Source organism: Danio aesculapii, chromosome 25, assembly GCF_903798145.1.
Source record: "Danio aesculapii chromosome 25, fDanAes4.1, whole genome shotgun sequence".
Lineage (NCBI taxonomy): Eukaryota > Metazoa > Chordata > Actinopteri > Cypriniformes > Danionidae > Danio > Danio aesculapii.
In genome coordinates this window covers 1,703,525-1,721,770 of record NC_079459.1, presented here as the reverse complement: position 1 = coordinate 1,721,770, position 18,246 = coordinate 1,703,525, and the positions used below count along the sequence as shown (strand labels likewise).

At 39.0% G+C, this 18,246-nt stretch overlaps 1 protein-coding gene across 3 annotated transcripts in view; it reads right to left on the bottom strand.

Annotated features, from left to right (window-relative positions):
• Positions 1-12,469: 12,469 nt before the first annotated feature.
• cpne8 (copine VIII) overlaps positions 12,470-18,246 on the bottom strand; it is an 81,366-nt gene continuing 75,589 nt past the window's right edge. For all 3 annotated transcript variants that reach the window (XM_056451792.1, XM_056451793.1, XM_056451794.1), the window contains 2 exons: positions 17,654-17,727; positions 12,470-12,713 (listed from right to left, as the gene is read on the bottom strand). In XM_056451792.1, the coding sequence (XP_056307767.1) occupies positions 12,501-12,713; positions 17,654-17,727 (287 nt within the window). In that variant the 3' untranslated portion in view covers positions 12,470-12,500. The remainder of the gene's footprint in view (positions 12,714-17,653; positions 17,728-18,246) is intronic.

Here is an 18,246-nt window from a genome sequence, read left to right as displayed (position 1 = left end):
TTATATCATAGAATAGTGACTTAATAACTCACAAGTGTGACTTTATATCATAGAATAGTGACTTAACTCACAATTGTGACTTTATATCATAGAATAGTGACTTAATAACTCACAAGTGTGACTTTATATCCTAGAATAGTGTTTTCATAACTCACTATTGTGACTATATCTCCGAATTGTGACTTTATAACTCACAACTGTAACTTTAAATCTTAGAATAGTGACTTAATAACTCAATTTTGACTTTGTATCCTAGAATAGTGACTTAATAACTCACAATTGTGACTTTAAATTGTACAATAGTGACTTAATAACTCACTATTGTGACTATATCTCAGAATTGCGACTTTATAACTCACAATTGTGACTTTATATCTTAGAATAGTGACTTAATAACTCAATTTTGACTTTGTATCCTAGAATAGTGACTTTATAACTCACAATTGTGACTTTATATCTCATAATTGTGAGTTCATATCTTGGAATTTTGACTATATATCAGAATTGTGACTTTATATACTGACAGAAGTCAGTCAGTATAAGTCAAATAAGTGCAAATTTAAGCATTATTTCTGAGATGCACTTTAAAATAGAGTGAAAGTATGCTATATTGTATAAGAAGTATACGAATGACTACTGATAACAAGTGAATTTAGTGAGTTTGGCATCTGAAAGAGAGTTCAGATCATAATGCAAGTGCTAATTATTGAAACCAACACAGAAATGAAATCAAACTGCCTGCAAAAAAGGAAACACCAGCGTGGAATGTGCATGACAAGGTATCATGGGTAAAGAATAAGTCATGCTGCTTCTTCTTGAGCAGGAAGAAAATAGTGTGGAAAAATGAAGAATTGCAGGTCTGATGTGTTTACAGGCATCAGGTTTGATAAGTGTGTCATGTCAATGTTGATCTGAATATGAATATGACCCTGGAAACTCTTTCATTTATATTTGTTATTTACAATTTTGTATAAAGTTCTCAGTAGAAATGCTGTAGCAGAATATTGACAGTGTTTACTGTTAAGCTCTTCTGAGATCCTGAACATCTGACTCTATATAGTGAACATCTCTCACAACAGATCTGGTCAAAATGTGTTTTATTCAGCTGCATATAACATTCATTTTATCTTCATATTTGAGTATAAAAACAGGCATGTTTACAGACAAGGATTCCTCCTTTTATTAGATATACAAGCACCAGCCACTTTATTAGATACACTTTACCTGTAACGGGTTTGGACCCCCTTTTGCCTTCAGAACTGCCTTAATCCTTCGTGGCATAGATTCAACAAGCTACTGGAAATATTCCTCAGAGATTTTGCTCCATGTTGACCTGATAGCATCAGGCAGTTGTTGCAGATTTGTCGGTTGCACATCCATGATGTGAATGTCCAGTTCCACCACATCCCAAAGATGCTCTATTAGATTGAGTTATGGTGACTGTGGAGGCCACTTGAGTACAGTGAACTCATTGTCATGTTCAAGAAACCAGTCTGAGATGATTGGTGCTTTATGACATGGTGCGTTATCCTGCTGGAAGTAGCCATCAGAAGATGGAGACACTGTGCTCATAAAGGGATGGACATGGTCAGCAACAATACTCAGGTAGGCTGTGGCGTTGACACCATGCTCAGATGGTACTAATGGACACAAAGTGTGCCAAGAAAATATCCCCCACACCATTACACCACCACCACCAGCCTGAACCGTTGATACAAGGCAGGATGGATCCATGCTTTAATGTTGTTGATGCCAAATTCTGAGCCGACCATCTGAATGTGGCAGCAGAAATGGAGACTCATCAGACCAGGCAACGTTTCTCCAATCTTCTATTGTCCAGTTTTGGTGAGCCTGTGTGAATTGTAGCCTCAGTTTCCTGTTCTTAGCTGACAGGAGTGGCACCCGGTGTGGTCTTCTGCTGCTGTAGCCCATCTGCCTCAAGGTTAGACGTGTTGTGTGTTCAGAGATGCTCTTCTGCAGACCTCGGTTGTAACGAGTGCTTATTTGAGTTACTGTTGCCTTTCTATCAAAAGATCTATTTTTGGCTAAACATTTCCCAAAAATCTCACAGAAACACATTCTCACATGTACAATATAAAACTTTGTTTCTCCAATTTTCACACAATATCTTTGTAATCACTTAAAATGTCTTTTAATTTACTTCATTTTAAAATAGAAACAGACTTATGTAAGAGTATTGTAGTGAGATATGCACAATGTCTGATTAGTTTAACCATATTAAAATGTCTGCATGAACACTTTCCATATGCAGGACTTTTGCCAGCTCATGTGCGTAGAGGAAACACCAAAAGGTGCAGAGATCAATAATGAAACTGTAATTATCAGAAAATGATTACCAAATGTTTATTAAAAATGTCTTAAATGTTTAGTTTACTATACCTGTAGTTTTGTTTTACCAGTTGTTTTGTATTATAGAACTTAATAATTCATGTTTCTGAGTTTCTTTAAAAGCTTTTAAATGATGATTCATGTTTTAATATGGAAATTATTCATAAATCACTTTACCTTTCCAGTCATATTTATATTTAGAGATATTGTAATAAAGGAGTTGTCCAACACGTACGTACCTTCATTTCAATTGTACCATCAAAGGTACTGAACAGTATCATAAGAGCTTTTCTCTGTACTATATAAGGTACAACTTAAGGAACTTTATTTATACCACTGTGTACATTTTTTCTGAGAGTGTAGCAACTGATATTATGTGCCATATTCATTGTTCATCATCATCATCATAATCATCGCAGACTCGATGCAGAAACCTTTTCAGTGTTTAGTTTAAAAAATAATGTAACATAATGAGTGTGAATGAACAGCAGAGGGCAGGAGAGGATCTGTCAAAACTCATTGAACACAATGAAGACACAGCCTGCCCTCTAGTGGACATCTGATCATTATAGCATCAACAAAATACACTCAAAAATGACTCCTGCTGCTAGTTCAAACTACTTATTTAAAATGAGTTGAAACAACACAACTCTTAAGTTTATTGTTTTATGTTCAATCCACTTAAATTTGTAAAAACAATTAAGTTAATTTGTGTTGGGGCAACATGAAGGAATTATGCGGAACCAAACATTGTTTAAGCGTGCGTCCTGTATTCAGTCATTTATTTTCCTTCGGCTTAGTCCCTTTATTAATCAGGGGTCGCCACAGCGGAATGAACCGCCAACTATTCCAGCATATGTTTTACACAGCGGATGCCTTTCCAGCTGCAACCCAGTACTGGGAAACACCCACCCACACACACACTCATACACTACGGCCAATTTAGTTAATCAATTCCCCTATAGCGCATGTGTTTGGACTGTCAGGGAAACCGGAGCACCCAGAAGAAACCCACGCCCACACAGGAGAACATGCAAACTCCACACAGAAATGCCAACTGATCCAGCCGGGACTCGAACCAGCGACCTTCTTGCTGTGAGGCCACAGTGCTAACCACTGAGCCACCGTGTCGCCTCTTGTACGTGCTATATGTATAAAAATCATCTTAACATCCGTCCAATGAAGATAGGTACAAACCTGTGAAACTATATGAATGTGAATTGCAATAAAAAACACACAGAAAAAAGCCGTAATCATGTTTCATTTCAATGTTTATTTATAAAATAAGGGGCAAAAATCCATCAGATTTCATCATAGTTCGCATTTCTATCCTCATATAATATGAAATCGAGTCTTCCTCTTAGTAGTTAGCCATAAACCATTACTGAAATGATTATAAAATTGGTCAAATTAGGGCCTTTATTCAAGCAAACTTTGGAAATCTCTATAACTATATGGTATTTTTCAAATAATAATCACGTTCCTGCATTGAAAAGTGCTACAACTGATTAATCCGTGAGTGCATTCAATGCCAAACCTGCATGCATCTCATCCACAAAGCAAATAAAGCACCCCGACCCTTAAATACTGCGAACACCCGCATGAGAAATCAACATAATGCAACAATGGAGTAGATTAAATCTGGCATAACACAAATAGATGCTCTTTTAAGGCAAACAATGTAAACAAACAATCCACAACATATGTTGGCTACTAAAATATTGCACATGCAAACATGATGCAGGCAATACTAATGTGTGAGTTCATAAATAATATGTGTGTATATATATGTATATGGGGATTTCAATTACCCCAATTATATGTTCATACGAATGCTCCTCTTCAACATATTCTCACCTAGCTAAAGTTCATGCCCTCAAGCCATCGCTGTATCAAAGAAATAAATAATAATAATAGTAATAAAGATAACTAACACAACCTCCGAACGCCGGAGAGCAGATCTAACTATTCAACACCGCTCACGACTTTTATTACAAATTAGGATCATCACACCTGAGATTAAATGCTCAATATCTGTCACGTGTAAACAATTGATTAGCCATGCAGTCGAAGAGAGAATTCAGTTTCTAAACAAAGAAATGCACAGGAAGTAGATCTATCCTTCATCTCGAGCACGCTTTAATTCATGAAGTTATCAAGCTGAAGTTATTAGGTCAACAAGACGTCTATTAGAGCTCATCCCTAATCCCAGCAGGCGCAGGACGTTAATGTGACGACAGATTGACGTTGTACCCCAACGTCGAGGAGACGTTTTTGCTTGGAAATTAAAATCGGGTTGACGTTAGAACCCAACATCAGGCTGACGTCAATGTCCAACGTCCAACCTAAAATCAACCAAATATCAACATTTATTGATGTAACAGCTTGAGGTTGTGTGGATGTTACCACTATGACGTCTATCAGATGTTGGATTCTGGTCACTTTCAACACAACCTAAAATTAACCAAATATCAACATCCAACGATGTTGTAGCATAGCGTTATGTGGACGTTACCACTATGACGTCTATCAGACGTTGGATTCTGGTTGCTATACCTGACGAATAAATGTCAGTATTTGACGTCAATATGATGTTGGCTTAAAGATGTTGGCTCGATGTTGGATTTTGGTCACTTTCCAACACAATCTTAAAACAACCAAATATCAACGTATAACGATGTTGCAGCTTAACGTTGTGTGGATGTTACCACAATGACGTCTATCAGACGTTGGATTTTGGTTGCCATACCTGATGAATAAATGTCAGTATTTGACGTCAATATGACGTTGTTTTAAGATGTTGGCTCGATGTTGTATTTTGGTCACTTTCAACACAACCGAAAATCAACCAAATATCAACGTCTAACGATGTTGTAGCGTAACGTTGTGTGGACGTTACCACTATGACGTCTATCAGACGTTGGATTCTGGTTGCCATACCTGACGAATAAATGTCAGTATTTGACGTCAATATTACGTTGGCTTAAGATGTTGGCTCGATGTTGGATTTTGGTCACTTTCCAACACAACCCAAAATCAACCACATATCAACGTCTAACAATGTTGCAGCTTAACGTTGTGTGGATGTTACCACTATGACGTCTATCAGACGTTGGATTTTGGGTGCCATACCTGACGATAAATGTCAGTATTTGACATCAATATGAAGTTGGTTTAAGATGTTGACTAGACGTTGGATTTTGGTCACTTTCCAACACAACCTATAATCAACCAAATATCAACGTCATTTGACATCGTTATTGGATGTCAAAATAACCTTGTCCTTAGATGTCAAATGACGTTGATTTTTGGTTGATTTTAGGTTGCGTTGGAAAGTGACCAAAATCCAACATCGAGCCAACATCTTAGACATTAAATTTTGGTCACCTGACGTCACAACCAAAATCTAACTTAATATTAACGTATTTTGATGTTGTGTGCCTGCTGGGATCCCTTCAGAGTGAACACTTCAAAGGGATTAGGGCATAGTGATGAGCCCTTCTGGTTAAAACACACTGTTTGACATCTTTGCTTTGCAAAGGATCATGGGGGCTCGAGGTGTCCATCAGTCATACCCTTTGAAATCGGAAGTGCCCTTCAAAGTGAGCACTTCAGTTTGGAATGGCATTTCAATATGGTGGCCATGATTGTTTTCCCACCAAAGTGCCCTCAGAGGGTGATATATTCTGATAGTCAGTGTGTGTACCGTATTGTGTATTTATTTAGCGCATTTATTGTGTATGGTCATACACCCAAAGTGCTTCACAGTCATGAGGGGGGTCTCTCCACACCACCACCGGTGTGCAGGATCCACTAGGATGATGCAACGGCAGCCACAGGACAACAGCGCCAGTGTGCTCACCACACACCAGCTATACGGGGAGTGGAGAGAAAGTGAGCCATTTCCGTGGGTGGGGATAATTGGGAGGCTATGATCAGTAAGGGCCGATGACCGATTCGGCCCGTACACCAGGATTACACCCCTACTCTTTACGAGAAGTGCCATGGGGTTTTTAATGACCACAGAGAGTCAGGATCTCGGTTTACTGCCCACTGACGTATAGTGTCCTCTTCACTATACTGGGGCATTAGGACTCACTCTGGTTGAGCGCCCCCTGCTGGCCTCTCTAACACCACTTCCAACAGCTACCTAGTTTTCCCAATGTGGTCTCCCATCCAAATACTGACCAGACTCAGCCCTGCTTAGCTTCAGTGAGTAACCGCTCTTGGGCTGCAGGGTGATATAACTGTGGCCATATTAGTGTATTAATAATCTATGGAAGCATTTCGGTTTGTAATCAATTTAAAGTGCCCCTATTATGCTTTTTCAGACCTTTCATGAAGTGTAGACTGTAGCCAATGGAATTTAACCAGGGCTACCTCTTAAAGTTTGTTTCCGAATATTCAAATCAAACAACAGATATGTTGTTTATGTTAGGTTGACTAAGCGAATGCCCATACACATTCGAAGGGAACAAGCCTCCATTATCCACGTTTCTGACACAGATCAGACGCCATCCTGTCAATCAAACTATGTAACTACCATAAAAATCAATGCATGCTCACTCATTCATTTTCCTTCGGGTTAGTCCTTTATACATCAGGGGTCACCACAGCAAAATGAATGCTATTACGTTTAAAAGTAGAGATTTCAAGCTTTATGTTGATACATTCCTCATGTCTGTGGGGTAAATATTCGCTGAGATTTCAGACCCCAGAGGCCTCAAAACAGTGAAGCTGCACAAACTGTCCTACAAACACATGAGTCGGTATAAAGCCCCTCCACCAGAGGATCATAAGTCTATATTAATCAGTGTTTTTTATGTTATATCTTACGGTTCCCAGTGCTGAGTTGTAGCTTCAAATGCATAAAACATATGCCAGAGTAATTGGCGGCTCATTCAGCTGTGGCGACCCCTGATAAATAAGGGGCTAATCTTAAAAGGTCCCATGAAGTGCTTTGAAATGTGCATTCTTATTCGATGTTCTCAACCGGAACTGAAGTATGAGGTGACGTCAATAAAACCTCATCCATTTAGGCGGAAGTGACAAACTACAAGCTTAAATCAGTTTTAAATCAGTTTTATATCCTCTAAAAGCGAATTTTGGCACTGTTTAAGAGTGCACGAGACTATAGATGTTAAAAACGAACAATACTAATACTAACATCTAAAATAACTTGATTTAATTACATGGGGTCGCCTTTAAGGATAGTGAATGAGTGGCTCTTTTTGATCAGCCATATTGATCCTTACACTTTTATTTCCCTATTAAAACTATATAAAATCTTCCCAGTAAAGATTTGTATACATTCCTGCACATTTGACACTTTTTAAAGTTACAGTTAAACGAAGTTAATATACAATTAGATTTTACTGAAATAGCAAAACAGCTTTTTTCTTCATGGACACTCAAACGAAAGATCTCTGAATTATATACATTGCTGTCTAATACTGGTCCTTCAACCTTTGATTCTTTAAGGGTAACATGGGAAAAGAATCTGAGGTCTAGTTTTACTGATGAGGATCTGCCTGCTCAAATATCTATCCCAAAAGTACTTCAATTTCAGTTCATGAGCAAAATTATAAATGTATTCACAGGATTTATCAAACCTCCATAGAATACTTCCCAATTGTTCCCAGATATGTTTCAAATGTAAGTTACGCATTGGCACAGTGATGCATGTATTCTGGGATTGCGACGAAACTGTATGGAAAGAGATTCACAAATTGATTAAAAAATAATTGACGTTTGCTTTGTCCCTAAGGAATACCTTCTGAATTGTACATCGGAACTGTGTCCTAATCATGACGAATAATGTGTATTAAATTTGTGTATATACTTGGCCAAAAATAATGTATATTATTATTATGGTCAACTGCACAGATACCTTCAGTCAACATGTGGCTGAGTCAGGCAATCAGACTTCAACCACTGGAAAAATGAACGTATGATTTACATCAAAGATCTGAGGTGTTCTGGCGCATTTGGTCCTCCTTCTGGAATTTTCCAGAGGGCTCTCAGTGACTATATGTCTTTCTAAATTAGTTTTATAATCTCTTTTTATATTTGTCTTTGCTTTGAAGCATTTGTATGCACTTGTTAGAATGTCTAACAAGAACTGCTGTACATGTTGTTACGAGACACCAGCTGTTCTGTTGAAAATAAATAAAAATAAAACTATATAAGTGAAATATATGCTGTATTCTATAGTCTTTGGAGAAACATGACAGTGGAAATAGACAATTTGGGACAATTTATGTCTTGTGTATGCGAGCATTTGAGTTATTATATTGAATTTAAAGGGACAGTTCACCCAAAACCCAAAAGTTCTGTCATCATCTACTCTCCCTTATTTTGTTTTTGTTCGACTTCTGCTTAGGACAAAAGCCGATGTTTTGAATTAAGATGGTTTTCAGCATTCTTCATAATATTTTCATTGGTGTTCAACAGAAGAAACGAACTCATAAGGGTTTAAAACCCCCTGAGAAAGAGTAAATAGTGAGTAAATGTTCATTTTTTGGGTGAACTGCCCCTTTAAAGCCTACATTTCTCATCCCACCTCCTCTTCCACTTATCTAAAGAAGGCTTTCGGGAAACCAAATCCCTCATTTCAGACTCAAAGAGAACATTAGCAGGTTCTTTTTATACCTTGGATGGATGTAAACGTGCTGCAGGGGAAATAGGGACAGTATAATAGAGGCACTTTAAGTTGAGTTCCACCAGAAATGTGGAAGACTACAGTGACAATGCCTGGCCATATGGGAGAAGATCAAACTTGAGGATAAAAACCTTCCCATTTCATCCATGGTTAAAGTTTGATGCATGTTTTCTGCATGATTTATATAGATAATACAGCACAGAGGCAGTGTGTGTGGGTGTGAGTTTGAAGCTGACACACTGTCATGTTAAATAAATGAAGTCAGTGCTCTGCGCCCGTGCTTGAGTTATTTTTTTTCCCGGGGTAAAGGCTCGCTTGTGTAGTTTCCTGCTGAAATATGAAGGGCTTGGAGCAGAAGAAGCACATCTGAGCTCTCCGCGATGACCCGAGCAATCTCTAAAGACACATTTAGTTGTGTCTCTATAGCTTGCTAAAAGTCTGACCAGGTGTCGCTCAATGTTTTTGGTCTGGATGATCCATGCGATACTCACTTCTAATGCTATTTCATTGGGTCGTTTTGCAATTGGGATGCGATTTCCAGCTCGTCAGTTCTACATTAGACATATCATGTTAATGAAATGTCTTTTAGCTTCAGATTAATATTAAATTAAAGAGTGAAAAGTATTTATTATTAAGACACTAGCATGTATTACACTATTACTCAGTTTTCAACAGATATAATCAATCATTTTCAGCATATCTAAAATGCTTGACAAGATTAAAATTGCTTTGTTGGATGCATTATTTATACAAGTGTAAGTTTAATTATTTAAACCTGCTTAAACATACATTGCAGTTTGATTTTAATCTCCAAAAGCATCTGCCACCATCATTGTAAAATGACCCAATGAAGCAATAGCATGTACTTCAAAACGGCATGCAATAAAGACTAAAACGCTAACAAAACAGGCCATTAGTGTGTGGTGCATGCTAGAAAGCATCTCTGCTACTTCTGTATGAGGCTGTGCTTGCATTTCTGTGCTTGGTTATAGATATTGAGAGTAGCTACAGTTCTGTCTTTACAGGAATCGATCACCCGAAGCCGAAAATTCTGGCGTTTGCTGCATTGGATGTTCTCTTTTCATTGAAAAAGACGCATTTGGCACAAAGCAAATGGTTACTAGAGCTGTAAAGTTTCATAAAATCGGCTGTTCATCAGATGCTGCTGCATTTACACTGCATGGTTCAAGTGACTCAATTCTGATCTTTCTAATGTGGCACAGATGGGATATGGCCCACTTACATGTAAGCAGGAAAAAAATCACACGGATTCCGATTTACTCCAGTCAGATTCACGCCTTGTTCATATGTAGAAATTAATCCGATATTAATCGGATCCATATCCTGCAGTGTAAGCAGGTAGATTGGATTTTCACCTGTCAATGTGAGTCGTGCTTGAATGACTTCAACATTGACGCTTTCATTTCAGAACAGACTTCAGCAGAGAGTCCTAAACCTTAGGGGCCATATCATGCACTGGTGCAAGATGTGTTTGGCGCGATTTGCTGCTATTTTCAGACCAGCGCAGCCCTAATTTTCACATTTTGTGCCACGTTGTTTAAATAGTTAATTCATTTGCACAGCGTTGTGGACTCATGGGTGTGCTGGTCTATAAAGGAGGTGTGTTAAGGCGCATTGTTGGCGCGTTGTTATTATGAGGAACTGAAATAGACCCCTTCATTGACATGAAATGTATTATTCATTATCTACATGTTTATATTTGTTTTAATAAAAACAAGTTTAGATTTGTCCACCTGTGTGGTTTTGGAGACGTCTGCATCACCATATGGGGCATAAGAACAGGATGTGTGTTATTTTGCTTACTTTCCAACGCAATCTAAAAACAACCAAATATCAACATCTAACGATGTTGCAGCTTAACATTGTGTGGACGTTACCACTATGACGTCTATCAGACGTTGGATTTTGGTTGCCATGCCTGACGAATAAATGTCAGTATTTGGCGTCAATATGACGTTGGTTTAAGATGTTGGCTCGACGTTGGATTTTGGTCACTTTTCAGCACAACCTAAAATCAACCAAATATCAACGTCATTTGATGTCGTTATTGGACGTCAAAATAACATTGTCCTTAGATGCTGGTGACCTAAATCTAACCTTATATTAACATCTTATGACGTTGTCTGTCTGCTGGCTACATTAAGAACCAGTTTTAAAAGGCCTAGATTAAAAGAAGATGGCCAAATGAGAACTTTTCTGTCATAAACTATACTCAAACAACTGGTCAAAAGAATTAAAAAAATAAAACCCTGTGAATAGGTTAAATACAGGAATGGAGAAAAGAGCCCTCTTTTATTATCAGCTGTCAGTCAGCGCCTGTTTTTTTTCCTGGTCATTTCCCCTTTGCCGTGTGCTGTGTAAATGCAGGCAATCGAATACGAGTCACTGTTAAAAGAGGATGCTAGCAGATCATCCAAAAAAAAAAAAATCGGGTACAGTCACAAAATTAGAATTGAACATCAAGATCTGCAGTGTAAATGCAGCCGTTGCTGATTTTCTCGAATGGCATTAGTGTAATTCAACATTTAATTAAATTGTCAAAATTATATATAAATCAAGCTGCTTTGGAATGACATAACAAAGACAGAATTTTCATCTTGCGTGATCAATTCCTTTAACGTAGAGTAAGGCGTTTCCTGTTATATATCTGTGCTAGTGCCGCTAAAGCTGAGCACAAACTCTTTAAAGTTTTTGAGGCAGTCAATCGACCATAAATACGGCATACCGACAGTAAAATCAATACTGAATACTGTACAATATAAGGAAAACCAAAGCCTGAAAATGTCTCTCACTTCAGCTTCGAGGGTGTATTCATGCTGTTTTTGTTTTTCTCTTGCTCTATATACAAATGTCATGTAGTAAAATGAGTAAATTCTATTGTTAAGCAGCTCAGAGTTCTCATGAGGTACAAAAAAACATCCATTTGTAAAAAAAAACCAAAAACGTTACAATTGTAAACGTCTGCTGAAGTTCGTCAGACACAAGATCACTGTATTTTCCGGAATATAAGTCTGTTTTTTAATTGTAATCAACTTTAAAACGTGCTTTGACTTTAATTATGCAACGGATGTCAAAGCAAGTAGAACTAAAATGCATTTATAATATATTTAAATAATATATATATATATATTTATCTTACATTATTTCTCAGTAAGACTATAAAATGCGACTCTTGTGCAATTTAGTTACAATTTTATAGTCAGGTGCGACGTTCGTTTTTTCCGGAAAGTACAGTATATGTAAGAGACTGTGGAGTCACATCTGATATTTGACAGACTGAATAGGCCACTCGATACTTTAAAACAGTCTAAACCCCTTCTGAAACCTCAATACGCCGGGCGTTTCCCGAACGTCACCCTACATACCGAAAGACAGCGTGCAGAAGGGCGGCGTCTCACTCAGACAGGCCATGTGTGATCCTGAGAGTGACGGTGAACCAAAGAAAGCATGTACGGTTTTGTGTAACAGCTCAGATCTGCGTCTGCAGAGGGTGGATCGGGTGGACGAGGCTCGCCGGAGGTTTGGAGATGGTGGAGTGGGCCGAATGCTGAGGTTTGATGCCTCTGCTTCGCACGTACTGGAGGAACTGATCTGGGATTTCCGCGAGAACGTCCTTGGCCAGACGGGCCATGCTGAGGATGTGATTTCCTCTGCGATCGATGTAGTCGCGGAAGGGAACAAACTGAGGAGAAACACCACAGAGATTCAAACAATCCTTTAAAGCAATGGTCTCAAACTCAATTCCTGAAGAGCCGCAGCTCTGCATAGTTTAGCTCCAATCACCTTCAAATCACACCTTAATAGTCCATTGTAGTGTTAAACACCTTGATGAGTTGCATCAGCTGTGTTTGATAAAGGTCAGAGCAAAACTGTGCAGAGCTGCGGCCCTCCAGGTATCAATTTTGAGGTCTGTATTTTAAAGTACTTGCAGATTGTATTATTTAAATTGCATAATTAAGTGTAGTTAAAGGGAACAAAAAGTTTCCATCCAAAGAGGCAATCGATTTATGTGGAAAACTGGAATACTGCATTAAACATTTGGGAATAAGCAGCGTTTCCTTGCCTTGCCTTTCCATCCAATGAGTTTAAGAGAACAAAATGGACACTTCTTGATAAACTGGGAGCAAATATCAGTCAGAGAAATGTAGTTTAGTGCGCTGTTTTTTCTTCTCTAATAAATGCACCTCAGAAGACGAAGACTGAATACAATGAGCGCAATGCTGTGGCTTTTTTAGGCATGAGAAACTCCTTGAAAGCGCAGGCAGATGCTCAAGACAGTTCTGGAGGTAATAATAATAGAATAATAATAATACTGAACCACTGTGATGACGGACTTTGGCTGAGGTACTGTTTTAAATGAGCAAAACAACATTAAAGATGATTTACAATGTGCTGGAAACACTGGTTTGTCCATTTTTAATGCAATATTTCAAAATGAGCTTAAAATAGGTGGATGGAAGCATAGCACATTTCATAAAAACCTTAGATTTAAAATATCAGTAGGAAGTCACACAGGCATACTCGTGTACAGTACATCTGGAAAGCATTGATAGCGCTTCACTTTTTCCACATTTATGTTACAGCCTTATTCCAAAATAGATTAAATTCATGTATTTCTTCAACATTCTACACACAATCCCCCATAATGACAATGTGGAAAAAGAGTTTTAGAAATTGTTGCAAATTTATTAAAAATAAAAAGGTGTAAAGTCACATGTACATCAGTATTCACAGCCTTCACAGTGAAGCTCTAAATTGAGCTCAGGTACATTCTGTTTCCACTGATCATTCTTGAGATGTTTCAGCAGCTTCACTGGAGTTCACCTGTGGTCAATTCAGCTGATTGGACATGATTTGAAAAGGCATACACCTGTCTAAGGTCCCAGGGTTAACAGTGCATGTCAAAGCACAAATCAAGCATGAAGACAAAGGAATTGTCTGTAGAGCGCCGAGACAGGATTGTGTTGAGGCACAAGGCTGGGGAAGGTTACAGAAACATTTCTGCTGCTCTGAAAGTTCTAATGAGCACAGCGATGTATCAATGGAGTGGCTTCACAACAACTCGGTTAATGTCCTTGAGTGGCCCAGCCAGAGCCCAGACCTAAATCCTATTGAACATCTGTGGAGAGATCTGAAAATGGCTGTACACCGTCGCTTCCCATCCAAACTGATAGAGCTTGAGAGGAAGTGCAAAAAGGAATGGGCAAAAATTCCCAAAGACAGGTGTGCCAAGCTTGTGGCATCATGTTCAAAAAGACTTGAGGGTTTAATCGCTGCCAAAGGTGCATCAGCAAAGTATTGAGCAAAGGCTGTGAATACTGATGATTTTTTATTTTTAATCAATTTGCAACAATTTCAAAACTCTTTTTCCACATTGTCATTATGGGGGATTGTGTGTAGAATGTTGAGGAAATAAATGAATTTCATCCATTTTGGAATAAGGCTGTAACATAAAAACTTGTGGAAAAAGTGAAGCGCTATAAATATTTTACAGATGCAATGTATGTCAACCAGACATTGAATCTCAGATCCTTTCAGGAAACTCTTGATGATGTTCTCTTTCAAGGTGTCATTGCGTTAATGCAATGGAAAATATGTATAGCACCATCACTCTACTAAAAATGTGTCTGGCTACCAAGACAAGACAGACTTTGTGAGCCAAAAGTGTCAATACAAGCTCTCTGCTACATGCATATGGTATAGCATAGATACAGATCAAGTAGAGAAGTGTGCAGATGTTGCTTTGGCCAACTCTGCACTTTGGCGTCCAGTCTAAAAGTGCAGAGAATAGTCGCAGTTATTCCACTGCACATGGGTGGTGCAACATTCCCAAGGCCTTATAACTACAATGGTGGCACATCTCAAGTGTGGGACAAAGCCAGAGTCTGTCCACACAGTTGGGTGATGAACTGGATGAATGGCTCACAGGGAAGTCGGCTACTGAGCCAAGCTGTTGTATGTTCGCTGCCAACACATGGCAATATTTCAGGTCTATGAGGTTTGCTTCAGTAGAAACACAGCCTTCATTTTAACACCAACTCAGCGCCACATTGACCTTCCCAAAGACATCCCAGCCAATAAGTGACCTTTTACTATGACAAAGACAGCAACTTGCCTCAAATGCAGGATCCTAGATCAAAAGTGGGCAAGTTCAGTCCTGGAGAGAATCTGAACATACACACTTGATCAAGCCAATCAGGGTCTGTGTGTTACTCAAAACTTATGAGTTTTTTCAAGGCTGAATCAAAGCTCGACAGGACTGCGGCTATCCAGGACAGAACTTGCTTACCACCGGTCAAAGTTTAGTCTTTCACGTAGTAAGGGAAGAAATGCATTTTGACATTGGGTAGCCCCTTGGAACTTTATAGTTCATTGTAGGCAGCCATCTAGGATTGGAAGCCTCTAGAGGCAAGACGGCAACATCTTTAAGGATGTAATCACACTAGGCTATCCGAACTGTGCCCGAGCACAATTGACCCCCATATCCTCGATCATTTGACTGGTTTGAGAGCTCTGTACATTCATCAAGCCTTGACCCAGTTGGAAGAGTTGGGCCAGAGCGCAGTTTGGATGGGCTTGGACACGAACACTTATAGTGTAAATGCAAAATGCACGAGAGTGTGGAACTGAAGATGCGACGTCACTGTTCCAAATGGATTTATAACTTATTCTTATTCCTCAATAAATGGTAGTCCCAATCTAAAAAATACACAACAACGTAACTAAAGCAGCCTACTGTTCTGAGTGAGAACAATTCTGTTCCTGTTTTGTTCTAAACAGTCTCAATGATGATGTGATTGGGCACAGAATGTAAAAATTCAATGTCAATGCGGGCCATAGAGAGAGAAGAGGGCAATAGTGTCTGGACTTGGTTCAAGGGAATTGTGCTTAATGTGAGTACACCCTAAGTGTGGGACCCTAGGTCCACATAGTTACCAAATATAAGCTTATTGAAATAATTATTGCATTAATAATGGTCCGTTTCCACTGAGTGGTACGGTATGGTACGGTATGGTACGGTTCTTTAACAGGCTTGCGTTTCCACATAGCCCAGAGTTAGTCCACACCTCTTATCTGTGTCTTCAATCTTATCCAGCACATGCAGCCTCTATTAGAGAGAATTTCCGTCATTCCTGAGTTCATAATAGTCCAAAAGGTGATGATAATAGTTAAACATGGCAGTTTGCTCATGTTTTAGGCTGCTGAAAGAATCATTTGCACCTTGTTTCTTGTCCTTTGCCCTTTCGCACTAACTCTCGCATTTGTCCGTTTCTGAAAGGATGTCAGAAGCACTTCAATAATCACGCGCACGTTATTATCATCAGCCGAACAAGTTTGTTATTTCAAATATAGACGCGCACATGAGCTCTCTCGACAACAAGGTTGTTTGAGCTCAGGTCGACCTTGGCTCGTTATTATATGTATATATTATTACGGTGTAATGTCTTGGCTGTGTATTTAAAATGGTGCTTCCTTTGTTTTCATTCTCCTGCTTCTCTGTAAACCAAAAGTGTTTAGCTGTGCTTCTAGCTCCGCCTTTTGGTACCCTTTCGTTGTGCTAGGAACCCTTTGGAAGGGGTACCCAAAAACTGGTGCAGTACGGTTCGCTTTTAGGTACGTTTCAACAGTGAAATCCGCCATAAAAGCTTAACGAACAGTACCTGTTTATATTTCATATTACACAGTACATGTTTAGGGTGTAACCAAAGAGTCAAGTCTTCATTATTACTGATAAATTAAGTTACGAACATCATTCTGTGGTGACAACTCCCCTCTGAATGTGTATTTACAGGTTCTGTTTGCTTGGTAACATTGAGAGCTAGATCAGTGGTTCAGTGGAGCTAGCTCACTGCTTCTAGCTTGCAGCATTCCCAGGGGGTGCAGAGATCCCCCGCAAGCCTAATGTGCCACTACATGAGTTTTGATCACCAGATTAAATGTGATCCTACAGGGCTTTAAGGGAAATGCCACAATATCCAATGATACTAATGCATCCTCCATCTGGGGCATCATATTGTAGGCATCTCCCAGATTCAAAATCTTCTGATCTTCATAAGCAAGAACTTGATACAGGTTCTGCCATGATCTCCGGATTTTGGTTGACACAAGAGAAAGTAATAAGTCGGTCTGTTATGAGCCTTTTCCAGTTTTTTAGTCAGGCGGTCTAAATCTAGGCCATCCTGTAGATCAGATAGTAGAGAATGGTGCTCGCAACAGCAAAGTAGTGGGTTTGACCTTTAGGGAAAGCAGGAACCAATAATGTGTGGTCCATCAGTGCGATGCAATGCAAGTCATTTAAGATTAAAGCGTCTGCAAAAATGAATAAATGTCGATGTAATTGACCCTGGCAACATTCTCAGTGATCAGCTTCTTGTAAGCATAGCAGAAGGATCTAGTAGTTGCCTTAAAGGTGGAATATGTAGACCTACTTAAAATAAAATTGAAAAAGAAAATGGAAGATCTAAAAAAATAAGATATAAAACATGCTGTAAACTTGATTCGTATAAGCTTTAGCTGTACGCACTGAGTCAGTAGTCATCAACACAATGCCACTGAAATCATATGACATTCTGCTTTATTATGTCTGTCCGCAGATACACGAGACAGGGTTGGAAAGCTCACCTGTACGATGTCTCTCTCAGCGAAGCGACCCCTGGATGATATCCTGACCTCATCCCCGTCTAGTTCAATCATCTCTGCCAAATGGACGAAAATGACACGGGAAGAAACGATCATGAGGCACTTTGGCTCCGCTCAGATTGTAATAGTGAAGTGTGCTATCATTGCGTCTCATGCGAGTTCAAATAACACCCTTCAATGCAGCAGCTCTGAGACGAGTTCAAAGAGCAAATCATGAGCGCTGTGAGATAACGAGGACACTGAGAGCTGCATTTAAATCAGCTTTTATCTTCATTAAAGGGGGGGGGGGGGGGGGGGAATATCGCGTCAACCTTTAAACAAATCGCGAGCCCAGTAAGGTTTACTTTTGTACAAAAGTGCATATAAGACATATTGAACTGCATTACTACGGAACAAATAAGTCTGATACAGCAGGCTGAGATGGAAGTAACTAGTTCTCCTCTTTATTCCCAGATGAAATCGGTAATTAAAGTTGATCTATTATGCCCCTTTTTACATGTAAAATAAGTCTCTAGAGTGTGTGTAGTGAAGCTTCAGCTTAAAATACCACACAGATACTGATTATCCATATTAGG